We start from the raw sequence: 27,095 nt of genomic DNA, 5'->3' as shown, positions 1-27,095 counted from the left end.
TGGAAAAATCACATTTATGACCAGGCATGCGGCGTTTTTTGCGACCTTGGTTGAAGAAGGGATTTTTAGGGCGGGGATCCTACAGTATGCTTTGAAATTGCTTTGTGGATTTACGTCAGTGCCTATTGTAAGGGGTCATATTGAGCTGAAGAGGTACTTGGCAGGCAAATTCGAAAACAGCTAATGCTTTATCATTGGGACTTATTAATGTGTTTTTTGTATTTGACATTTCCTATACCATATGCAGCCCTAAGTCTGTCGAAAGGGTGTACAACTTAAAAAAGAAAAAAAAATTGGTAGGGGTGGGAAAGAATCTTGAAGACTTAGGTTCGATTTAATTAGAATACACTCGTGTAAGAAAATGGTCACAAGTGTGTTTAATATTACAAACTATTGTTTTTTTTTCTAGCCTTGTAGAGAATCAGCAGGCATTTACAATCTGATACCACATAATGAAATTTAATGCACGTTTGGGAAATTCTGTAGTATGTGCTACAATAATGATAAACGACCAAGGCAAATAAATGACTTAGGATCACAACCATCAGGATAGATGATGATAGAACAAATGACTTCCTGTTAATACGAACAAAAAAAAGTGAGCTCAAATTAACTTAACTTAGCAAATAATTTATTCAAAGACCGTTTTTCCTGCGGTGATTTGTCCTGAAGTAGTTTTCCCTAAAACTGAGTAAACAGTTCTTCTCCACATACTGTGGCGCTGTAAGTGCTAACTAACCGAAATAGCCAAAGACGTTGGTGCGCGGAGTCCAGTGTGCAGGCAGAGGCAACGTGTTTGTCCTAACATTGTTTGCCCTAAAGTCGTTAACTTAAATTTTATAGGATGAACGGCTTTAGGGTAAGCGCTGTTAGGGCAAATGATGCATCTTGAAATTCATTGTTTTTAAAACATATCAATGAAATAAGTTCAGATGTGAACAATTTGGTTCCGAACCCGTAATTAGTAAGTTTTTGTCGATGGTTACAAATAAAGATGATTAATAAAATGTACGCTTTTACACACACTAGGCGTTGCTGCCACGCCTTAGAGAAGCCCATTTCGATAATAAAAAAAAAGTTTCTTCTAGTAGCTTCCAGAAAGCTACGCCAATTGCAACAAAGCCGAGCGGCAGGTTACTTGCTGGACTCCAGAGGCCTGTGGTGTGCATAAGCTGCAGGCGCTTCTGTTTTCAATGACGCGATGAGAGGCTACGATGATTCATGACCAAATACGTGTTCGATTGTTTTTTGAAAGCTTCGTCAGCTGGCATGGGTACCCACCCTACTGCGGCTGTGTAATACTTAGACTTTGTATTGTGAATTTTTCACTTTTTGATTTTCCTAGCAAAGCAACCATAGTTATAAAATAACTTCTACTCTCTTCAAAAAAAAAAATATATATATATATATATATATATATATGATTCCACTTATTTTTTATTGTTCTATAGTGAACAGTACAGGACCAAATTATTTTGTCAAGTGTTTATATTGCTCTTCTGCCCATACTTGTTTCACAAACATTTCGTTTTACGTAAAATAAATAACACTGGAATGTTTTAAAGTTTACAGGCAATATGTTTTTTTTTGTTGCTGAAAATTTGTAACGATGTTTAGTTATGCCTTTGAATATATATACTGTATAGAAGTCGCGAGTGGATAGGATTTACTCTACGTTTTTCAGAAGCGCATGATGAGCAGCTTGGGAACTTCACCGCTGCAGTGCGCTGCCGTAACGCCCTGTATCGTCTTAGTTGTTATTTACACGTTAGAGCGCAGCGCTGTCGCCTGCTGTCATTCCCCGCTCCCCTCTTCCATCATTCACTGCAGCTCAACGTCGTTCAACGGGAGGGGGAAGGGGTGTTTGAAGAGTTCGAGACTTGTCCGCTAGGGACCACCACAAGTCGATGCCCTAGAGATGGTGGCGATTGCGGCGGTGAATTAACCAACTACCTCAAAACCGTATTAGAAGTTTTAACCTGGGCTGGCGACTTCTATATATTCAAAGGTTATGCATTTGAAATACAGCTCCATTATAACAGGACGGATTTTATAACAATGCTAAGAATACTTCCACTAGAAGTAATTTGCAAGTGGAGAGAAAACCTTTATGGAAAGGAGTGGTTGTCAGCGGCTGAAAGGTCACGTCACTAACTGCCACCAAGACAGTTCCGAGATAAATTCTTGGCGGCGTTAAGGTGGAGTAACGCAAGCCATCTTGATTTTTTTTTTTTTTTTTTTCATTTCCTCGTCATTACTATTAGTTAGGGCTATTTCTGTAAATGCAACCCTATGTCTGTCTTACATTTGATGTTCTGTCACAAATATTTTCAACGGATACTTAATATGTCGCACGAGTAGTAACAATTACAAACACGTGACTTTTAACACCCGTTATTTAACACTAGTTAAAAAAAATTGTGACAGAACAACAACTGCAAGAGAGGTAGAGAGTTAAATTAACAGAAATAGCTCTTAACTACTATTTTAAGGACGAGAGAATGAAAATAATCAACATGGCGTGTGAGACTCCACCTTAAGGGAGAGATGGGAACCAAAAGAAGCCATCTTGGTTCACGCTTTTTTTATGTCTGAATGTAATAGTGAATGATTTTTTTTCCTAACCTAAATTAAAACTAAGTGTTTTGGGAAGGTTCCGGGTTAGGGAGGGAGACAAAGTGCGTCTCAGGCCGAAGCCTATACGCTCTAACCATGCAGGGTATTAGCCATGCAGGAGGGGTAGCATGCATCGTGTGCTAGGAGGGGGATTGGCCAGCCATGGCAGCGATTGGCGCCATGACTAACTCCCCTCACTGACTATACTAGACTAAAACTATATAAGTTGAGTCCAAGTAAACCCTGCATAGACACAGGGAAAACCCTGGGCTCTGACATGCGGGATGAATAATTTCATGCATTAATTACATGCGGGTTGGCTACGGTAATAAAAGGATGGCTCAGGAAGAAGAGTTGGAAGAGTAAAAAATATCTACTAAGTAAGGGCGGGCACTTGGACATTTTTGTCCGCATTGGGAGTTTTGGGCATAACTGGTTGTTAGGGGGCGACTATCGTCGTTTCCCGCCAGGCTGCCAGCCAGCCAATAGTGAATGTTTGCTGCAAATACTGTCCCATGAGAAGTCTTTGGCGTTTGGTATAGAATTTATTTTTGGGAATGACTACAACTTAAATAATACTATCGATGGACACTATTTCATAGCCTTTGGAAATCCCTGCCTTAGAGAAGCCTAATTATCAACACTAAACTGTTAAAAAAAAAAAACAAGTGAGCGAGTCTTTCAGTACTCGCAAATGATGTGCAACATCTCATCTAACCTCGTTAACTAGCAAACACACGTGTTCTCATGATACAAATACACTTATGATGCGAAACTCGGACACAAATTATAACGTAGAATATTCTTTAAAATAATGCCGAGCGTGACAAATATACGCAAATTGTGTTTTCAACTACATTTCTGGACGCGAATTACACGTAGTTTCCGCACAGGCCACGAGAATTCGCTGCCGGAGCAGCTACGTCGACTGTCGAACCATTCGTTTTTCAAAGTGAAATTTTAAACTATATAATGAAACGGCTCCGATAAAAACGAAAAGAACTTGAGACAAAAAAAAAACATAATCCCGGCTTTGGACCTGATTTTCGACAAGGAATATTATTAAAATACAGCCCGTCTTGTTAAAATTTACTAAACCGTTAATAATTTAAAGTTTCCCTTTGGTTCGCACCATCCGCCACAGATGGCAGCAACGCGGTGGTTATGCATTTCCGTTCCTTGACTTCCGTCGCATTCACGAAATTACTCCCATCAAATGCCGTATACCGAGATGTTACACATAAAAACAAATAATGTTATGGTATCAGAAAGGGAAAAAAAATCATTTGAAACCGTTATGCCGTATTTTGGTTCTTCGAAGCCGAATTTTGTCGCAAGTCCGTGATATTGGCGGACGTCTCCATTTCATTCGCTGGCTGCGAGTGCGATTCGCGCAGGGCGCCGTTGGGATAGGGCGCGACAACCGAAAGTTGCGTGGGCGAGCTAGGAGAAAGGGAGGGAGAGGCGGCAACCAGGTGCGCTCGGCTGCGTTCGGGCGAGATCGGCCCAGCTCGGCCCGCGATCGCGCGGCGTTTGTCAGACGTGCCATTATTATGGTACGTGTGTCATTGTAATGGTACTGGTGCCATTGTAATGGTACTCTTTTTTTTACATTTAAGTCCTTGCTACAATATTGAATGGCCCTGGTACAGAAGTGTTTGTATGCTACAATAGATGCCGGTGCTTGGAAGGTAAACCTAGTCACGTTTCAATATAGGTGGCAGGTTGATCGTAATTATATGATATGCTTTGTCAGTCGGCAAAACAAGAAACTTTATAAATTGCCGACAGTAAATAAACAAATGAAACCAAAACTCCACTCAAGAAAACTATGCAAGCGTTCGTTACCATTCTGCACTATTCACTATCACGAGTGTGTAAACAGTAAAAAAAAAAAAAAAAAAGCATTGACCATGTACGTTTTTGCACGCTGATATATATCCATATTTTTGTAAGTTGTAAATAGAAGCCTTCGTAACATTGTACGTCCGGTTACTATTTGCAGCATATTTTATACAATAATAAAATACCGGTATTACATATTACTATGAATCATGCCAATAGTATTAAATATAATGCAATATAAGGATAAAGATATTGAATATACACGTGACAAAAACTGCTTGCTTATATTCATTCATAAGGACATTTCCAACCAACAAGTTTGTGAGTGAGCTGGTTTTTAACAAGACAAGATATTTCGTTTTGTTAATATTATTTTTTGTTTTGTACAGTACATTTTAAGTGTATCCAAAGCGTGTTTATTGCGCCTTTGTGAATCGGGTGGACATGTTGTCATTTGGCGTACATCGTTTGTGACGTGACAGAACAACGGCCTATCACGCGTGCCCTGCTAGCCTGTTGTCGGTCGTCTGACTGCCTCGGAGGTAAATGTTGGTCTTCACTACCGTAGCGTTACAGCACGTGGTGTCACGGCAGTAAGTCGTGACGTCACGACCAAGGAACGTCCTATTATAGCAGGGCCTTTATTGAATCTCGTGTTTAGTATGTTGAATGAAGCAGCCATGGTACGCAAACGTACATAATTCAAAATTAGATGGACTAAAAATGAAAAGTGTAACTAGAATGGTTATTATTTTTTATGAAATTATTTTCTAAATAACTCTTGTCAATTTTGTTTCAAGTTCTTTTAGGCTGTGTGCATGAAATACAAAAAGAATAAAAGAGGGATGAGGCTAAACTATTGGACACAAGTTTTCACTTCTTTTTTTTCTGGTGCTTCGTCAATCAGATTTTGACAGCAGAATATTCTTATAAAAATAAAATAATTATTGGTACGTGATTGGCTGGTCTGGTGCTACGTGCATCTGTGTTTGTTTGTTTTAAATGCGTCACATTGTTCAGCTGTCAAAGTCCGAACGTTCGCTGGAGCGACGGTCAAAGTATCGCCTTATCTTGAACAGAGTGTAGAAGTTGGTTGTTAAATTTATCATTACTATTAACTATAGGAAATTTCGTGTGAATTTATTCACATAGCTCTCTTGAATTGTTTGTTGAGTCTAAACATTTTTCACTAGATATTTAATAATGTTGTTATGCAAGCTGTAAAAGGTCAAGGCAAGTGATGATAATTATGAACAATGACCACTTCTGTGACTTTTTACAGCTTTCATATCATTTTTATAAAATGTCTGTTGCGAAAATTTAAGAAAAAACATAAAATTCAAGAGAGCTATCGTGATAAATTCACTGGAAAAACCCTCAAAATATTGTAACTAAATAACAAACATATCGTCCGAGACCGAACATCAAGTCAAACCTCAGGTAATGTTCCAATTTTTCGATGTGTGTCATCTTAGCTCTCGGTATACGGCAGAAGGAGTAATATCGTGAACGGAACGGAAGTCGCGTGGAAAGGAACCACGGTGCTGCCATCTGTGGCGGATGGCGCCAACTGAAGTTCGCAAAGCCAAAGGGAAACTTATTGAATCAAAAGTTTAATGAATTTGTTACAAAATGGGCTGTATTTTAATTAAATTATTTGTCGAAAATCAGGTACAAAGCCGGGATTTTAGTATTTTTCCAAGTCTTTTCAACCTTTTATCGGAGCTGTTTCATTTTATAGTTTAAACCTTTTTAACCGCTAAACAAATGATTCGATAGTCGACGTAGTTGCTCCGACAGCGAATTCTGGTGGTTGGTGCGGAAACTACGTGTGGTTCGCGACAAGAAATGTAGTAGCAAACATTTATTAAACTCGACGTTATTTTAAAGAGTTCCGAGTTCAATTTCGTGTCTGAGTTTCGTACTAAGTGTAGGTATTTGCAAAGTGAGAATACGTGAATTTACCTCGTTACCGAGGTTAGATGTTACACTTAGCGAGTACTGAAAAGACTCGGCTCACTTTTTTTTTTATCAGTTGATTTTTTTTTCCTAACCTAACTAAAACTAAGTGTATTTTGGAGGGGTCCGGGTTAGGGAGGGACCTAGGTGCGTCTCAGGCCGAAGCCTTTACGCCTAGTCATGCTGGGATTAGCATAGGAGGGGATTGGCCAGCCATGGCAGCGATTGGCGCCATGACTGACTCCCCTCACTCTTAAATCTAGACTATAACTAGAGATAGAATCAGTTGTATGCATTTTTCAGTGATGTAAACAAGATAATAATCTTTGTCGTGGTTGTACCATTTTTATGGTGTCGGTGTACCATAATCGTGCGCGCCGTACCGTAATCTCCACTAATGACCTGTCTAGCGCGGCGGGAGGGGGAACAAGTGTGTCAGCCGTGCATAGGTCGGGCCAGTGTGGCGTCTCGAGTGCGGAGCGCGCGGCGGTGGTGGGACGCGGACTGTCTCGGGTTGACCCAGTGACCGGCGCCGGGCGGGTAAACAAGAGTGTTGGGAGAGGGGGAGAGGGAAAGTGATACGCGACCCGCGACCGACAACAGGTGTCTAGATCACGTCGGCCCGTGTTTACTGGCTACTCGTCCGCTTGTCGCTAGCTCGGCGTCGCTTTGTATTCATTTATACCATCTCATTTGAAATAAAATTTATCAAGTAAACACAATTATTTTTTAATAATTTAAATGTCTAACGAGACTTTAAACGTCAAGGGAGAAAAATAATATCCTTGATAGAGCCTAGTCGAATCTAGTGAATTCGTAGGCGAGTAGCAATTAAACTGGACCCAATCAATCCAGCGGAGGCTTTATTTAAAACGCGACTTAAAACTCCGGTTGTTGCGAGGTGGCTTTGAATTTTTTTTTTTTTTTTTTTTTTTTTTTTTTTTTTTTTTTCCGTATTCTGAGTGAAAAGGGGGGTAGGGAAAAATTTGTGGAGTGTTCTTCATTTTGTGCTCGTCGACTACTGTGAATCCGATCGTGTGTTGCAAATCTCAATCTGTGCTTGTGTGATGTTGCTTGGTACGTTGTTGCTGAAAGGTAGTGCACGTGCCGATTATCTCGTAACATTAATCTGCCCCACTCTATCCGATTAGTCATGCGTTGAAATTTTCAGGTTTTCTTGTGTCAGCATATAAGTACATGTGCACATTACAGAGTTTCAAGGAAAGTGAATATTTCCTAGAAAAATCGACAATGCAATAAATTGCATTCTCTCTCAAAGTCAAATATTAAAATTAATTATTCGTCCCAGTTTGTAATGAAGCGAAACTTGTGTGAATTGCCATTGGCATTTAAAGGTTTCGTGTTTTCGTCGTTGGAAGAAAACTGCGGCGGTGTACATAGTACAACTTAAAATCGTTTAGTAAGTACAAAACCAGACAAGGTGATGCTAATAGGTACGGGTTATTTTTAGAAATGAACTAATTGTAATTTACATTCCATATTAAGCGTGACCTTGGGTTTCTCCCCTCCCTTTTTTTCTTCATTCCGGTTATAAAAAATAGTAATTCCTGATATAATTGAGCGCAGTGTCTGTGAGTTTGTAATCTTCGTGCTCACTCAGCTGTGCTTGGCTTTTATTTTGAACATTTTTTTCATAATATTTTTCAAATTAGTTTTAACTGCTGCCATGATGAAAGCTGTGATACTGCGTTTTTTTTAATGTGTTGGCTATTTATATGCTTAATAGAGTGCTCTGAAGAGGCGTTAAGTATCCATGTATGAAATTAGATCATTACTGCTGGAGGACTACTAAACTGCCGGACGTGTAGACTGAAATAGACCTGATTTTATAAAGGAATCAATGTTATTTTTGAGAATGATGTCGCTATGGGAGCGGTGACTCAATGGCTAGTTATTCTAGCAGTTCTGTTAAATGCGCTCAAGGCAGTTATAAGCCATTTTGTGGCATAATGTGCAATTTTATCAAACGTTTGCTGTTTTCGAAAAAGACGTGTCCTTCCCCTAAATGACACATTGTTTTCAAGGCTACGTTCAATGAGAAACTATCCAAAAAAAATTGGTTGTCTGTAAAGTCGGTTTACGGACGATAGTTTAACGTGATGTCATAACAAAACATTGATGAAATGATTGCATACTTTTATGAATAAAATTGAATCATTTTTATTTTAATAATAAAAGAATAAATACTTGAAATTATACTAGTAATCAGATTTTTAAAATGCAAGAAAATTAACCTTTATTGCCGAAATTTTTGTTGTAATAAGCAATGAAAACCACGTTAACTTTTCACTTCACTTTATAAACAGTCCACGAAACAGTTCACGTGTAGATGACTTGTTATTAATTTTAAAAACTGGTGTTTAGCTATAAAGTTTAAATATAATTATGAACATGTTTTCATATAAATAACCTGTAATCAAATATATATCATCAATTATATGAATCACCATAATTCTTTAGTCAATTGTAACATAACCTATTATTACTGCACTCGCCGACACATGCTACTTTTTTTAATAATAAAATAATAAATACTTGAAATTATACTAGTAATCAGATTTTTAAAATGCAAGAATAATTAACCTTTATTGCCGAAATTGTTGTTGCAATAAGCAATGAAAACCACAGATTAAAATTCGTCGAGAATATTTTACGTTTTTATGTCTTCCAGTGCTCAAAATGATATGCAATTGTGGCCCCGGGCACGACATTTTATTTATAATTCATTAATAATAACACCCCTCGCGATAAACAAAGGAATATATGTATTAACGAGTGCCTGGTTGCCGCGGTAGCGGATAGATTGCGCAATTCGTTCGGTTCGTGTCCGTCACCGTAGATGTCAGCACCGTAGGGGAATAATATTTCGTTTTTATAATACGATTTTATAACAAATACACCAAACTTATTTATAATGTGTTACAATATTTTTAAAACATTGTGCAAAAGATCCCGGGTGTAATTTGAATTATTATGTGTAACTGAAAAACACCATTGTTCGTACAAAAACGTATTTGAAAAGTCAACATTACTTTTAAATAACCGTACCGATTGTGCTGAAAATCGGTGGACGATCGTTAAATTACATGATATTAATAATTCAAACGACGAAAACATGATTGAAAAGTCATATCGATGTTTGTTCCAATCGAGTGGAAGAGAGATGCGGCGCAAGCGTACAATGAGCGTAAACGGGACACATCGTAGTGGGACAATGTGCGTTACGGGACACTTTTTCGTGCGTGCAGCTGGCGTTCATCGATTTATTAGACGTTGTCACGTCGAAATTTCCACGCTAACACAACCAACCGGGTGTATCAGCAAAGAAATACTTTTTAAGTAGTAATTTGTTTGCGTTTACAAACTTATCACACTCACATTTTTATTTCATTTCAAATTTTTACACGTTCAGGTTAATCATTTTAACAGTAAAAGATAATCATAAAAGGGTGAAGATTGTAGTTAGCTGGTTAAGAAACAGAATAGCTTTACTGTTATGAAGGTCAACAAAAATAGACGACTTCCTTTGAGATGCACTTTTCGAGGATCATTTAGGCCAAAGAGTCTTTTAAGGTTATATTTGTAACCAGCTATTTCCCACAAACGTTTTCATAAGACTATAAAAATTAAAATTAAATAACCTATGTCCGCTCAGTTTATCCTTCAGTTTATGTTAAGCATGTTGGAAAAATTAACTTTGAAATTTTTCGTCCATCTCCAGTTTTACTTTAAATTGTGGCTGTTCTATTTTAATATGACGAAGGTTGTTACTTATTTTTGTTACCGGTTCAACGTTAACATTAATTTTTTTATCGAGTATATCGTACGTGGCATACATTTTGGACTTATTGCTGTAGTTAGTATTCTACAGAACTAGCTATAGCATATGCTGTGGAAGGGATTAGTACGTTTTGACAAATGGGAGCAGGCTCTGTCTTGTCTGCGCGGCTATCGCAAATATTTCGCACGCAACTGACGGGCCCGAACGATCACGTGAGCGAACTGTCAGCTGAGCTGAGGGAGCTGAGGTCCCGCGGTTCGGCGGACAGAACTGCGCAGTTGCTGCAGTCAAGCCTTTCAGACACATTAGCCTTGAGCGTGTATGAGAATCCTTAACCCTTTCAGTACATACTTCAACACTGAAGTGGACAGTTTATATCGTAATGATACATGTGTGGGTCATGGTGTAGTCTACATTGTAGTCGACATCACTGTTTCAGGGCTGTGGAAAAAAAATTAATGTTGTATTAAGTTGTGTTATAATATAATATATATATTAATATGTATTATAACGAGAGCTTAAGATTATACTACATAAAAATTAAAAAAAAAAGTTTATTTTAAAGAAATGATGTCTTAGGAAATTACAAAATGTGACTAAAAGTGTAAAGCGAATGCGTTTGCCCTGGATTGTGTTTGTAAATCATAGTTTCCATGGTAGTGTTTCAAATGCCGAGAAAATGTGGTGTAAATCAAGTTTAGATCTTTTCACTGAAACGTACACATTATGTGTTTGTTTTGTTATCATTGGAGCATTTAGTACATTGTAAAATATTTAATGAACATTCTTTAGGTTGATTATGATTTATTTTACTACAGAATTACTGTGATTATCAGCATTCCATACTACGATGGTCATTTCCATTCATGGAAAATTAAGCAATTAACAGGTTGCTAAGAAAACCATGCTGTTAGAACGTCGCCGATTCAGCATTTCCACGATTCGTGTGCGTGCAAGAGTAAATAAAATGTGTCTGTAGGTTGTTTTAATTATAAAAGCGACTTGATTTTAGCGAGCATACCCAATAATGGAAGAAAATAATGTTTTCAACTCGGCAATTCAAAAGACATTTCGTGGCCGAGGTTGGATGTTGATCCGAGCGCTGCCTGTGTATTCATTATTCTTTTCATTCATAAGATCTATAGCCCGCGCCCACCTAAGCACATGTCTTGGACTTTCACGAGTTCTTTGCTATGGATAGTGATTACTGTCACCATGCCCTATGTTCAGCTTTGTACCCGATCGCAGTGCATGATCTAGTTCCGCTAACGTGACTTGCGTTGTGAAGTAAAAAAATATACATTTTAGATCATAAAGGTGTTAAAAGTTTCCTGTGGAATTTTATATTTAATTTATTTTACATTTAAGTTAAACGCTGGTAAACATTTACTTTTCCAGTGCTTTAATTTTCACTAAATGGAAACATACAAATCGCATACTTTTTGCATAATTAGCTGCCAAAGTTACATTTTTAACGATTTTGGGCCGTACAAATGAAGGAAAATAAACTGGAAAACAGGACTAAAACTATTTAGGTTTGACTTCAATGGCACTGGCTACTTAAAGAAATTATTGGTATTTCTTTGAGAAAAAAAAATACTATCTTTACCCGGCCTTACAAAATTCTCAAATTTGTGAGGACGTTGACAGCCAAAAAAACTTGAATAAGTTTTTTTTAAAGAAATGCAGACAATATCATGAGGCAGCCAATAGCACTGCCGTTAAAACTAAAAAATTTCAGTCCTTTAATCTATTAAATTCTCCAGATTTGTACAGCCAATAACCGTTAAAAATGTAACATTGGCAGCTACTTCAAAAAGCATGCGATGTATGTATTTTCATTTCTTGAAAGTAATACCGTCTTAAATTTCTACCAAGTTAAAACTATGATTAATGTAAATATGACATCATGATCTGAAATAGGAGGCACCCCCTTAATTTGGTTCTCGGCGACCCGTTATCATTCAAGCGAAGGTCGGTGGTTCAAATCCCAGTCCCTGACATGATTCAGTTTGTTGAGCGCCGATTGAGTAGCAAACTGGTTCGGAAGCCCAATATATCCTCGAAGACCAGCAGTAACAATTATTATGACATAAATGCTTGCTACTATTGTGTTCTGGAGTATCCTGATAGTAAAATTAACGAGATACTATGTATGCAACAGCATGCACGGGAATGCAGGTTGCGTCAAACATGCATCCAAGCAAGCTGACATTTTGGGAGTGTTTCGAGTATTGGATGATTATTTTATCTCATTGGGCAAGAATATATATTTTTACAAAGTATACTGTAAAACATGGTAGAAGTCTACTTAATAAACATGCATATATGCACGCATGCCTGTCCTAACTCTAAAAAAAAAGGGTGGTATTGTCCATAATTTTTAAACGATCCTTCACTCTTTAATGCATGGTATGTTTAGCTAGCGCATTTATAGACTGCAAAAAAGCTTTTAGTGTAGGCTTTTATTTTTGCCACGGGCATCCGTTGCTGCATTCGTTATTGGAGTCCGAGCCACCCACTGCTTATTAACTCGATCCACTCGAGATTGCACGCCGCGAGACCCCGCGCAATAAATTGTTTCTTGGCAACCCAGCACGGGTAAATCGACGCCATTACTCAGCAAACCTTTCCCCTCCTCTTCCCCCCTGCACCGTTTAAATCATGACTCGGTTGTGATTCTTTCCCCGCCGACAACGTACTAAATAGCTGTAGCCTTGGATTCTGACTCGCTCCATTATTTCCAGCTTCGCCGTCCCTTAGCAACGAAACTCTTAGCTCGCCGAAGTGATGCGCTTGGTCTTTTTTTCTTTTTCTGCCGCCGGATGTTCAATCCGAATTTCCTCATCCAACACTGGGCCTTGAAAAACTACAAGTTTACGTCTGCGAGAAGAAAACTTCTACGTGCGTTACCTTATCAACAATGGTTTGTTGAATTAATCATATTTAGCGTTCGTGTGACAAAGCGTTTTGTTATAAAACCAGGGAGAAAATTAGTTGATTTGAATAAAATGCGAAATTAATGTGTGTGTTTTTTTAATTCCCTTTTAGACAGTAAATTTGTGTTTAAGCGAAGAAAGATAACTATCTGGGACGTTTATTTCTTATGTATAGGTAATTTTGATCATTTTTTGGCATTAATGACGTTTGCCTCACAACTCCTATCTTATTTTAGCCAAGAACAGGATCTTCGTGACTAGAAGTATAGTAAACGTTTGGTCCATTTTCGGGCAGGAAGAAAAAACTTCCTGAAGGTACTTTAGGAGTGACGTGTTTCAAAACGAAGGTCTTACCGTGATCCATTTTCTAAAGGCGGGTGGACAGGATCAGCTTAACCAACAAGTACTGCAGGGTCGTATTGCGCGTTGTAGCTCGTAAAGCAGTCTTTAGGATAAGTAGATTTTTAAAAGTGACGTCTTCGGAGCCACCCGCTAAGTAGGAATAAGGTGGCGTTGGAAACTGACTTGTGGTGTCGTTTTTCCACATTTATTACGCTTACCGTCTTATTTTCGGTATTAAAAAAGATAAATGTTTTAGAGCTGTATAGTTTCAGGTTTATTGCAGCCATTTTAAAACTTTGTTTATTTCCTCCTGAGGCTGTTGGAGAGTGTAAGGTGAATCTGAGCAGTTGCAGACGATGGTGTAAACTGGCAGGAATAGGAAGCATTCCAAACCTTTCTTTTGTTACGAATAAAAATATAGCCTTAAACCTGACCGTACTAAGAAGTTTATATATTATATACTATGAAGTAAAATATTATTTATTAAATAAAAATGACGTTTATAATCCTAACCAAGCAAGTCACTGGAAAATTTTGCCAGTTCAGTGAACTCTATGCTAGATCTCCAGCCTTCTGGATATTAAGGAAAATATAGTTTGTTCATGTGACTGCTGGCATTGAGGCTTCTTAAAGAGGTTATATGTAAACTGCTTCTAAGTATTTCGAAATTTTTCTTGATTTTTGACTGTTTTAAACGTCCATTTACAGAATTCCTGAGTGTTATTTATTCATTGTGGGAACAGAGAAATGTATTTACGCGTTATCAGCGTGCCGTAGGATAAATCTCGCACATACATACGGTTGGCTGTTGGTTGCATCTATACTACACAACAATTTTGGTTTAATCGCGTTCAGCTTATTTTGTGTGTTATAAAAATCAATTTATCCGAAAGAATATTCAGCAATCCAAACTTGGAATGCCTGCAATATCAAATGATAAATATAAGGTAGGCTTTTTGTAATTTACACAAGTATAAATCCTAAGTATAAGGCTTACGTGTTTTAGTTTTTTCTTACATTTAGAATCATTTATGATCAAATTTTTGTTCATTTGGCAGTGATGCCACAATACAGGAAACCCATTCAGTTAACGTTGGACGCGACGACCGATAAGGGACGATTAGCGTAACACCCTATTATTATTTTCTCGTCATTACTATTAGCTAAGGGTTTTTTTTCTTCTGTAAATTACCAACTATATATCTCCCTTGCATTTGTTCTGTCACAAAAATGTTTTCAATGGATATTCAGTTTAAGTGTAATATAATGGGTGTAAAATGTCGCTAAGTGTTTATAATAATTATCACTTGCGCGACCTTTTACAGCAGTCATGTCACAGTAAATGTCTGTTGAAAATATTTGAGAAATAACAACTAATTCAAGAGAGCTATAGTGTTGAATCTACGTAAATAGCCGTTAACAATTCCTTTGTAATGGTGAGAAAATGAAACTTATTTATCAATAGCCCTTAACAATTCCTTTGTAATGATGAAAAAATGAAACACACACACATACATATATATGGTGAGAAAATGAAACTTATATATCAATAGCCCTTAACGATTCCTTTATAGCCCTTAACGATTCCTTTATAGCCCTTAACGATTCCTTTATAGCCCTTAACGATTCCTTTATAGCCCTTAACGATTCCTTTATAGCCCTTAACAATTTATTTATAGCCCTTAACAATTCCTTTATAGCCCTTAACAATTCCTTTGTAATAGTGAAAAAATGAAACACACACACATATATATATACACACACACATATACACGTGCCTTGAGGGACCTCAAGCTTGGTGTGGGAAGGAAAAGACCATTCTTGTCGCGGGCGGCGTGTACGTGACGGTTGCCCCGCAACACCTCCCTCCTTCGTCCTGCCTCTCGTGATTGTCCATCGTGCAGCGCCTCTCCGGGAAGCCGCCTTCTTTTCACAGACGAGAGAGCCAAAACCCGAAGTTCCCCGAAGTTCATGCTTTTTTTTCCCGTATCTTTAATGTAGCTATCCTAACCAAATCAACCGTCCACAATGTTTTAAAGTATTTATAATGTAGCTAACCTAACCTAATTGACCATTAGTATCCTTTTATCAACACCGCCATATTTATTTACAATGAACCAAAAAAAAAATAACCGAAGATGCACGATCGGGCGTTTGGCTCTCTCGTCTGTGAATAGAAGGCTTCCCCGCCTCTCCTCGGCGAGACGGTTGGCGACTGCCCTTCGCCCCCAAGGCCGCGCGGACCTCCGGCTCCGGGCTGCGGCGACCAGGGGCGAGGTCGAGGTCGCCGGGCCCTCGGTCGGGCTCGCGATGCTTCGCCTACAGCCAAGACGTGTAAATCTAGTTCATAAATGTTCGCTTGAAAATCTTAAAACCTCCGATAGTTCGTCACCACCGATTGCTTTGAAATTCTAACACCATGTCGCATGTTTTAATATACCTGTGTCACACCTGTGGCATGTAAAAAGATAGATACAAATATAAATAGGTAGAAAACATATATAAATGAATGTTTTGTGTTCGGCTTATTTTTTGTAAAGTTAAAGATACAGATAGATACACACACACACACACACATATATATATATATATATATATATATATATATATATAGAGAGAGAGAGAGAGAGAGAGAGAGGAAGATATAGAGAGATAGAGCGATGAATATATAGAGATGTAGAGAGATATAGATAGGGAGATAGATTAAGATATAGATAGAAACATAGATGCACAGAGAACTAGAGTGTGAGTGTTATGGGGAAATATGGATAGAGATGTATAGAGAGATAGAGAATTATAGAGAGACATATATAGAGAGTTAGAGAGAGATGTTTCGTACATGTGTACCTACTTAAAAAAAAAAAACAAATTATACAAAAATTGAAAGAGGCATAGAAACGCATGCGAACCGTTTTCGCACAGGTGTTCCGCGCAGTCGTGTGCATATAGACTGATATTCACTCGCTTATGTTTTTTTTAATCAATATTGAACCCAACTTGAGAGTTACAGTAAAAGTATGGACTTTTCAACGAAGGATGAACCTCAAATTATCGAAGTTTTGTTATTTTATCCAGATAACTGCATCTTTATATGATATACGTACTAGCCTACTTCTTCTTAGTTCAGTATTCCATTGTAAATAAGGTGAATGGGCAATTGGAAGGAAGAAAAGTGATTTTTTTTTCTGGAAACTTGACAAGTTTTTGAATGTTACGTTAATACTCTGCGATGTTATCAGCGAGTTATGTAAAGCAAGTAAACTCCGATATTATAAATTTACGAAGGCTATAAAATTCACGAAGAACCCTGTGGTGATTTTTCTATCCAGCGTTCTTCGTAGATTTAAGACGTATAGTAGTTACTGAACGAATGTATTAGGGCATAACGTATCGTAAACTCAGGAGTCAATAGAGACAATAAGGAGGTGATGGGATGAGATTGAAGCATTTGACAAGAATTTTTTTTGGGTAGATATATATATATATATATATATATATATATATATAGAGAGAGAGAGAGAGAGAGAGAGAGAGATAGAGAGAGAAAGAGAGAAAGAGAAAGAAAGATCCCTGGCAGTGGTGACTGCAGGACCGGACAAGCCGGGTGATTGCTCAGGGCTGGCCCTTCTATTACCATACCATCTGCATATCAATATTCCATAAGCTAACCATTGTCCATTGTCGAACCATAAAACCACTGTCGAAATTTTCGTTAAAGAGTGTCTTAGAAAAGTTGTTTTGAATATATATATATATATATATATATATATATATATATATATATATATTTAAGGAGAGCCTCAAAAATCTTCATTTTTTAAATTTTCCTTTGGGGTTATTCCTTGACCCCCAGGACCTCCCAGAAATGCCCGTGTCACAAAATATTAGTGCCTCTAAAATGTTCAATGGCCCAGAGACCCCGCTGTTTCCAGGACCGCCACAAGCCCGAGAGAATCCCGCGGCATCGTCCACCACTTGCTAACAATCAGGTCAGAAGCAACCCCGAGCCAATTATCCGGGCCCACGTGTCTCGGCCTCCTTGGTGCGAAGGAAGCCAGGGCAGTGCCTTGTCCTGTCGGTATTTCACACCGGGCGAAACACCCTTTTAAACCTCCTGCATTTGGTTCGCGTTCAATTGAACAATCCCGAGAACACGACCTTCCAGCCCATGGCGGATCCTTGTGCGACTTGTTTACCAGTTTCTTTCAAACATCATCCACTAAGTAATAATTTCTGAAGTTATCTAAATTGACTTACCTGTTCATACCTGCTTGCCAGATAGCTATGAACAAAAATCAGTTGGCAAGCCTACCAAGGCATATTCTCTATGTTCAAAACTATCTGTTGAGACTAAATTTGTTTGGTTACCATAAGAGTGAAGGTGATGAAATTTTTTTTATTAAAATTAATTTAACTAAAAATAGCCATGAAAACTTTTCGATAGGCAAACTATCATAGGCGTGTTTATAAATCAAAAATATTTCATAAAAAAATAGGTCTCATCTGGTTATCAGATGGGTGAAGGTCGATCTCCCACCGGCTGTTAGACTATTAGTGAATTGAGAGTAACACCTGGGTATGTTCTGAAGCTAGGCGACATCACGAAGGTAGCGTTAAGACGGGTTATATAGACGTTGGGGTTGATGTCTAATTTGGGGGGGGGGGGGTCCCTTTTTTTGTCCACAAAGCAGTGAATATATATCATGACCGCAATATTCAGAAGAGAAAACGTCCAGCCGTTTGCCTGAACGGTCCGGTTTGTTTTGCGTCACTTTCGCTAGCACGTGCTCCATCTGGACTCTTCAAATGCCTCGGAGGAGCAACATTTGTCAAGTCTTCAAGTCATAGTTTGTACTGCACAGCCCTGACGTCGTGTTCGCTTATGATGGGTAACGAACCCTCTTAAGCATTCAAACGAGGAGAAGCCTAAGATGTTCATCAAGTTCTGTCCCTGCCCGAACACGCCCGAATATTCACCTTCGGCCAACCTCGGGATTTGTTTTATTTTTGCGCAGGAAAAATGAATTCAAATATTAAATGTGGTCGGTTAGGTTAGCTACATTAATACACTTTAGAACACTATGGACGGTTAGTTAGGTTAGTATAGCTACATTAAAATAAACAGAGAAATATAAATATATATAAATAAACCCGAGGTTGGCCGAAGGTGAATATTCGGGCGTGTTCGGGCAGGGACAGAACTTGATGTACATCTTATAGGCTTTCCTCAAACGAGAGACTCGCCCGTTTGATTGCTGCTGTGATAGTGGTAATATTTGATTTTAAATATGATGTTATGGTGAGTTTAATCAGCTTGATATTCCGCGTAAGTCGTATCTGCCATGCGCAAACTTAGTATTAAGTTCGTAAGTTTGATCAAAAAAAGTAAAATATTTTCTAAGTATCTATTCTAACATGTCTATGGGTAAGTGTATGTTTTTTTTTTTTTTTAAATCCATCCGGCTTTATTATCCGTATACTTCCTAGCTCAATGTGTATAGTAGTTGCTTACTTAGCTGTTACCATTATCCTTACTGCGCGAGTTTGAAATTGTGTTGAAAGAATGTTTGATGATGTTTGCCCGCTATCATTAAAGTTGTGGATAAAGGTGGCAAGGGATTTTTTTTTCTGTACTCGAGTTGAAGATTATCCTGAATGATATCAGCCTTTGTTTTCTAGATGGCCAATTTTTTACTGGATTTTCCGTTGATATTCTCTTTGTCGGTCCAGAATCTGATTGGTGCAGGACTCGCATTTGGCAGTGGCGCTCCTATCGCTTGAAGCATGCCCGGGGGGGGGGGGGTATCCCTATCCCTGCGGTCTGTCGAGTGTCGGACACACTGTTGAAACTAAAATTCCTCGATTCAGAGAGAATACCGTCACCTCAACCACTAAGTGGTCATCGAAATACAGTTAGGTTAGTGTTTTTTATTTCCATTTTTTTTTGGAAGAAACGGCTGTTGTTCCCGCGAAACCAATATTTCACAGGCTCTCGCCAGAATTTTTATTTCAACACCTTTCCGTGTGTGCGACTACACTTCTACTTGAGGAAACTTGAGTGTACTTACATGTAGTGCGGTTGTGTTTTTTTTACTGGAGGTACAATATTATATAGCCCGAACTTGAAAGGTTCACCATGCACGCAGATTGCTGGCCTGCAACTGAACAAATCATTTCGGTCATACACAAGCACAGTTGAGATGAGCATATGCATGAAAGTAGTAGATTGTTTGTAGCAAAGGTGATGAGTAGAAATTTCGCCCGATACAGGCGGCGTGTATCAGGTAGGATCCAGTTCAAAGGCATGTCTGATTGTAGCGTAGCCGCGAATTTTGCAGGTGTCTAGTAATGACTATTGGAAGTCACGTCCTGCGTGGGGGGAGAAACTTTAAAATTCCGAGACTGAGACATAGGCATTGAAGTAGTTCTGGGCCCACCCACAAGACATTAGCTTTCATTGTATATTGCTAACACAGCTACATTGATTGTGAGAAGTAATTCATCAGCTATATCAGGCAAACCAACCAGATATAAATTAGTTCTCTTTGCCTCTTAGGTAGCATCTTTTTTTTTGTGGTGTGGCATCCCGGAAATAATGCATCTCCTACTCATTTATGTATAAAATACTTTTTTTTAAATTTCAAATCAGTATTAGGTGTTCTTTTTAATCATCTTCTAATCAATCAGTAGTCAAGTAGTTGAATTTATCTCGTTATTAGGCTAACACTTTGAATTTTTACCTCCCGCCCGAGATTTTCTGCTAGTAGTTATCGGCCCACCCACACAGATAAAAAGGATTGTTTGAATCAAACAAATATTTGTTTATATGTGGCGAAGCAAACATTTACTTGCTGTAAGAAAAATATTTTGTCAGCTTAACCAAACTTTGTAGGTAACAAAATTGATTTGTTACACCTAACCAAATATACCTACATTTGAGTTGACAAAATCATTTTGTTGGGTCAACAGAATCTTTCCTGCTACAAAATATTTGTTTGAGTTAAAAAATTATATTTATTTCGCCGTATATAAACAAATATTTTGTTGGGGCAAACAAACTTTTCTCTCAGTGGCAACAGATGTCGCGCGAAACATGTCTCTTGTTTCTGGTGTAAGAGTCACGCTGGTCTGTGTGACGTCCCGAACGCGGGCGGACTCTGGACGACCACGTGACTCTCTTGACGCGGCGCCGCGGCGTCCTGTTCCGAGGGGCTCGGGTTCCGCCGGGCGACCCGGTGCTGCCACCTCGCGGCCGCCGGCGTCGACGAGTCCTCGGCCGTGGGCGGTGCAGTGGCGTAGCCAGGATTTGTGTATGGGGGGTGTTAAGAAGCATGCCCCCCCCCCTCCCCTCTATTATAGCGGGGGGTCCGGGGGTCCTACCCGGGAAAATTTGGATTTTAAGGTGTAAAATATTGCTATTTTAGCAGTTTTCGGTTCTTAAATTTAAATATTGTAATGGTAATTTTTTTATTAATTTTAATATGAAATTTGTTTGAGTTTTTGAATAAGAAATTAATTAAAGATTTGGTGCTAAGGGGGGGGGGGTTAACCCCTAAAACCCCTCCCCTGGCTACGCCCCTGGGGCGGTGCAGAGGGATTAGCCTCCGCCATCTTGCATTTTTTCTTTCAAACATTAAGGCTTTTTTTTTACAATGCCGCATGGTAAAACTCGGGGAATTTTGAGTGTCTTCGAAACCTGGAAAAGTCAAGGAAAACAAAATCTTTGTTACAGAACAATATCAGTAATTTTTCATACCGTGCAATATCTCAGTATCTTAAAACCGAAATTATTTTCATCATAACATTTGTATGCCCCTTAAAATTAACTAAACGTAAGGGACACATACAACTCTGTATTAATTTAAAGTACAATCATACATTAGTGTTTATTCTGAGCCCAGTCACTAATGTATTGTTTCAAAGTTTAATAATAAAAATATATTTTTCATAATGATTGTTGATGGAAATTATACGTTCTTTGAATGACTCTTGCAATGGGGTAGTTTGATTTTAAGATCTCGACTCAAATGGAAATCATAACAGCGCAAACTACGTATTGTGTAAGAAAACGTTTCGCAGTAAATTCTGCATGTTAATGTATTTTTTATTTTAATTATTTTGAGACGAAGGAAACATCAGGTAAAACAGGGAAACCTTAACGAAATCCACCGAAGAAAATAATGTGGGAACCCGGGCTTTAGCAAGGTACAAAGTGTCTTAACTCACTAGATCATGTGCGGTGGTGACAAGGCTGTTCGATCGGTGCAGCTTCCACAGTTTTTTTTCCTAGGCTCGACAGTGCATACCACCTTATTTGAACACGTGTGGTTACTTCAGTGGCCTAATGTAACTATACTGTGGTACTTTAGGTATTGACGTTTTCCTCCGGACCGTTAATAAATATATTGTAAAACCGAACGTAAGCTTTGGAAGCGAAAGAAAAATTGAATTCAAGATGGCGGAGACTAATTCTCCTTCACGTCACCTACGCAGTTTATTTACACCCCACGCAGAAGCACGAATATAATACAATAAATGTTGTGTGGTGACGTTAAAATAAATTTTTACGGGCCAACAAAATAAGCATACGGCTCATTCCGTGGATGCAATATACACTTTTTTTTTATGGGTCAGTGCGAAATTATTTGGCTGTATTCACAATAACACATTGTTTTACTGGGTGAATTTGCGTGACATATTTTATGGGTGGTCATTAAACCATTTTTCAGTGAATATTGCATTCATGGCCTGAGTGACATTTACACATTTTTATTGGCGAATTAGTCGTAGTTTTCTCCGCAAATTTGCATATGGGTTCGTCTTATTTTCATCTAAGAGTCCGGATCATAACTTGTTTGCACTGTAACTACCCCAAAGATGGCGAATGCAGCTTTTGCCAAAACGGTCTTGTCAACATTGCGACGCAGACGCCGATGGTACACGCAAAATGAAATGAATAAAAGACAACGTTGCTAAGTTTGTTTTATTATTTAATATTTTAGTGTGTAAACATTTCGGGTCTCCCCCCCCCCCTCAATCCTTTCTAGAAATTTTATTTCAAAAACATTACTATTGTATTTGTCTACGAACATCGCTTTCAAAACAACCTAAAAAAGATTGTTTAAAGCATGAAACAAAATACACGTACACCATTCGTCTTTTTTTTTTTTTCGTTGTATCTTGCAGAATTTTAGCCGATCTTAGGGAAAGCGAGAAAATTTTAATGCGAATAAAAATTTAATAAATCTCGGAGACTTATTATTTTGGATACATTGAGGGTATTTTACAAAAAAAGAAAAAAAGAAAAAGTTAGATTCTTATTTATAAAATTATTATGCTGCAATTAAAATGTATTTTAACGAAGGCTTGTCGCAGAAGTTGATTAATTTTTAAATAGTCGTACAGATGTGTATGCATTTAAGTCTTAGTTTCCGAATGTACTGTCCCGGCAATGACGTATTACTGTTTTGTTTGTCAAGTGCCCGACTCGTGTTAAAAGCAAAAGAACGAAAAGTGGGGAGATATATTATGTCTAATTTATTTTGGAAATTACCTTGCCGTCCTTGTCGCTGCTATGCATGTTAAAAAAAATAAACAATGTCTGTTTTCATTTACTGTTCTCTTTTTTTGCACGACCTTGGACGCTTGGACGTGTTCTTACCTTGCTTCGTAACACCGACAAGAGGACCTCAAAGAGTATTGTATATACTTTTTTAATTTCAGATTTTACGAAAAGTCGAGTAATTACCATCGCAGCTACGCCAAAGGCTTGTGCAAATAGTTTAAAGTTTTAATGTATGCGCAAGATAATAGCGATCGCCTCATACTTATCGTTTATCGTATTTAGAATTATAAATTTTAATAAACCGGTCAAGAGTGATTAGGGTATCAAGACAAACATAGTTCGAGCGTTTATAGCAGAACCTTGCTGGGTTGTTTCGTGTTCCGAAGGTCCCTCCAGACCAGAACACGTCGATCATCAGGTTCTGCGTTGAATCGCGACACGCATCACGCTGTTTCTACTGGCTGCCACTGGGACACACCACGGGCCTACCTGCCTGAGACGTCCTGCTGATGTTTGCAAGGCCCTGTTCCGGTAGACGCTGCTCGTAGCTCAATCTGCTGCTATAACTCACAGTCTTGTCTGATCCGCTGATTTTTATCTGATTCCCTAGATCTTTTTTTTTTACCAGTGTACTTGTAATCGATGTTTCCGAACAACATCGACGTTTGGTAGGAGATTCTTTACGAGAAAATAAGACGAAAACATGCCTCGCTTTTTTTTTTTTTTTTAATTTTAGCCACTACTTACTTAAAAGAGCTATTCGCCATTTGAAAAAAAAAATCAAGATTTTAATTATTTTTACCAGTGTACGTGTAATCGATGTTTCCGAACAACATCGACGTCTGGTAGAAGATTCTTTACGAGAAAATAAGACGAAAACATGCCTCGCTTTTTTTTTTTTTATTTTTTAAATTTTAGCCACTACTTACTTAAAAGAGCTATTCGCCATTTTAAAAAAGAAAATCAGTTTTTATGCCGCATTTTAATTGTTAAGACATTGCAGGCATCGAATCGGCGAATGAACATTTTCCCGTGACGTGTGCCGAACGCGGTGGCTGGCGGAACAGGGGTGACGACGGCTTGTGTCGTGTGCGGGGAGGTTGTCGTCGGTGGTCGGCGGACGCGGAGGGCTCGTAGAGGGGACAGTGGGGTCAGGTCCCGCCGGCACCCATGACCATGCTGAAGAAGGACAAGCCCATGATGTCGGTGGCCGCCATCATCCAAGGGGCGCAGGCGCAGCAGCTGTGGGCCAGAGGTCAGTTCCCATCCTCGTCTCTCGGGCTCTGCCCCATTCCTCAACATCTGCTTGTGGTCAAGTGCGAGTCCGTACAAGACGTTTTGTTACGAATACCGGACAAAATGTAAAATATATCAGGAGCAAAAATTTAAAAAAAAAAAAAAATATATATATATATATATATATGCAGTGTTTTTACATGTTGTTTCAGAACGTCAAACCGAGAACAGTTGTTCTAAATGGAAAAAAAAAAAAGTTATATATGGTTAAAAAAATTTTTTCGAAAGTTTTAACCAAATTATTATTGTTACTTAGAATTTAAATATTGTACTATATTTTGGCCTGCTATCCTGAATTACTTTACTATTATCAATTCCAAATAAAATCTAACATGCTATAGATACATTTAGAAGGGAAAAAATTCACGTACTATGTAGCAAACATCTTTAATTATGTAACTTTGAATAATAATGCTGTAAAAAATGGTACTTTTTTTTAAATATTGTTTTAATGAGCATTCTTTTAAAACAGCATGAACACTCAAAGGTTATCCGAATAAATATGTTCATATTGTTAGTCGTGTAAACTATTTTTTTTCAATAGTACAGCAGATTTTGTTTTATTTTGAATTGTTATTATAAGTAGGGTTAGTCAGGATTGCGTGACAAAAATTAGAATTGTATAATGTGGAAATTTTTGGTCGCAGTTTCGTGTAATTTGATGCAGGGTGGAGATTTTAAAACTTTTCAGAAAAAAATGCCTATTACTCGAAAGTTAAGTTTTTTGATTCAGAACAGTCTTATCAGCTGTTCTCTTCATGACGTTGAGTTATGAAACATTCTGTATAATGAAACATTTGGTGTCATTACAAATAATAATAATAATGTTAAAATGCAATTACCCAATATGATGAGTAAAGCCCAAACTTAAGAGAGAGAAAAGTTGTCATCTGGTATCTGGATGGAACGTATGTATCTTTTTTGTTAAGTGCCTTTCTATATATAGTTACGCTCACCACTGACTCGAGAAGCCTTCATTTCACAGACGAGAGAGCCACACCCGAAGTTCATGCTCGCTTTTTTTTCCCGTACCACAACAGGTGTATTTATTTGGGGAAAACCGTTTACAGTATCTTTAATGTAGCTATCCTAACCAAATCAACCGTCCACAATGTTTTAAAGTATTTATAATTTAGCTAACCTAACGTTAATTGACCATTAGTTATCATGAGTCGTATATTTATTTACAATGAACAAAAAAACCGAAGATGCACGATCGGGCGTTTGGCTCTCTCGTCAGTGAAAAGAAGGCTTCCCCACTGACTCACTGTCTCTGCAACGCCAAAGAGTCTACCGTGGAGACATGCGTATCATTTATGTAGCACAAATATTAGCAAACTCCATAGATATGTGTATAAAATAGAATATGAAACTGCAACAATAGAGTTACATTTGAACTACAGCTGCATAAGTGAAAATTAATTTAATTAAAGGGTTTGTTTATATTCATAATTTATCAATGGGATCCTTAGCACGCCTAAGGATAACTATACTTATAATTACTAAAAAGTCTTGTAATTCAGAAAGTTTAGCGCTAAACTAAAAACGATTGAATATTTCTTTTTTTTAAATGTAATTTTGGGTCACTGGGAATCTTTTGATATTTTGAATTTTGTACTTGTGCCATTTCGAAAATCTTTGTTTTTATTTTCTAAATGTGCAGATAACTTGAATTTACAATTTTCTTATAAAACCGTTGGTATTTTTTTAATTTGTGTGTGTGTGTATGTATGTATGTATGTATGTATGTATGTATGTATATATATATATATATGCATGCCCGAAAGTATTTTGCAGATATGCTTTTTTTGTAGTTACGCCCTTTTTAAATTTTATTTTCTTCTTTTGTGGTCACTTAATTTATTGCAGCTATTATCGGTAAATATCACAGCTGCACTAATATATGTATTAATTAAAACAAAACAATTGTCAATTTTTTTTAAATTATATATATTTATCAGAAATAATTTTCATTTGGACAGTATTAAAAGAAATAGAATTTTTATCAAAACTTTCGTGTATGTATATTAAATTAAATATTTTTTTAATAGTTATATCATTTTTCAACGGGCGCCTCAGGCGCCTTACAACCTCCTAGTAAAACATAAGACCGGATTCTTGTGTCCAGCGTTATTCTACAGTTGTTAGACGCGTCTCGAACGTGATGCTTGTTCACGTGGAATCTGGCTGCCCTCACCCAAGGTTCCGATCCGTCAACCTCAGCTCTCCCGACAACGGCTCCTCCAGCCCTTCATGAAGTAGTGGTCTAGTTGTCAGGTCACGTCGCGTCACTCGCCTCCCACCCGGGTTCGATTCCCGGCGCGGGGAGATGTTACCGTGAGCTGGCGGGGTTTTATCGCGGTGCTCCGATTTCCCCCACCGTTCATTTCAGTCAGTGCTCCACAACCCATCGCCTTTCATCGTCTGTACTGACCTCAATTTCGACGAGACGATGAGCTCGGTCAATTTGATTTAATTTCCAAACCGTCACTTTGAATGGGACCCCCCCCCCCCTCCCCACCACCACACCAACTCAATCACCGCCTCTTCTTTATCATTCCCTAGTGTCAGTTCTGAACGTACAGAATTTCATTCCAAGTGTTTCACTTATGTTTTAGTTACTGTGCATGGGTTAGGAATAAGAATACAGTAATTCCAGGCCATACCTTTTTGATACTTAAAAAAATATCCTGATGTGTTGAATGTGTTGAAGATTTAAAACTTATTTTTC

The 27,095-nt window shown here is 38.1% G+C and overlaps 1 protein-coding gene across 15 annotated transcripts in view; it reads left to right on the top strand.

Moving 5' to 3' along the window:
- LOC134537805 (retinoic acid receptor RXR) overlaps positions 1–27,095 on the top strand; it is a 122,159-nt gene that overhangs the window by 9,077 nt on the left and 85,987 nt on the right. Inside the window, exons 1-3 of one of the 15 annotated variants that reach the window (XM_063378625.1) lie at positions 6,866–7,023; positions 7,776–7,840; positions 24,072–24,323. The exons of 2 other annotated variants lie outside the window; for them this stretch is intronic. In XM_063378625.1, coding sequence (XP_063234695.1) covers positions 24,239–24,323 — 85 coding nt within the window. In that variant the 5' untranslated portion in view covers positions 6,866–7,023; positions 7,776–7,840; positions 24,072–24,238. Of the gene's footprint in view, positions 1–6,846; positions 7,024–7,390; positions 7,841–19,214; positions 19,788–24,062; positions 24,324–27,095 lie in introns of those variants that run through there. 12 more of the 15 variants (XM_063378626.1, XM_063378619.1, XM_063378620.1 and 9 more) reach the window with 12 other exon arrangements.

This window comes from Bacillus rossius, chromosome 12, assembly GCF_032445375.1.
Source record: "Bacillus rossius redtenbacheri isolate Brsri chromosome 12, Brsri_v3, whole genome shotgun sequence".
Lineage (NCBI taxonomy): Eukaryota > Metazoa > Arthropoda > Insecta > Phasmatodea > Bacillidae > Bacillus > Bacillus rossius.
The sequence above is the reverse complement of the archived record's forward strand: the minus strand, read 5'-3'. Positions and strand labels throughout refer to the sequence as shown.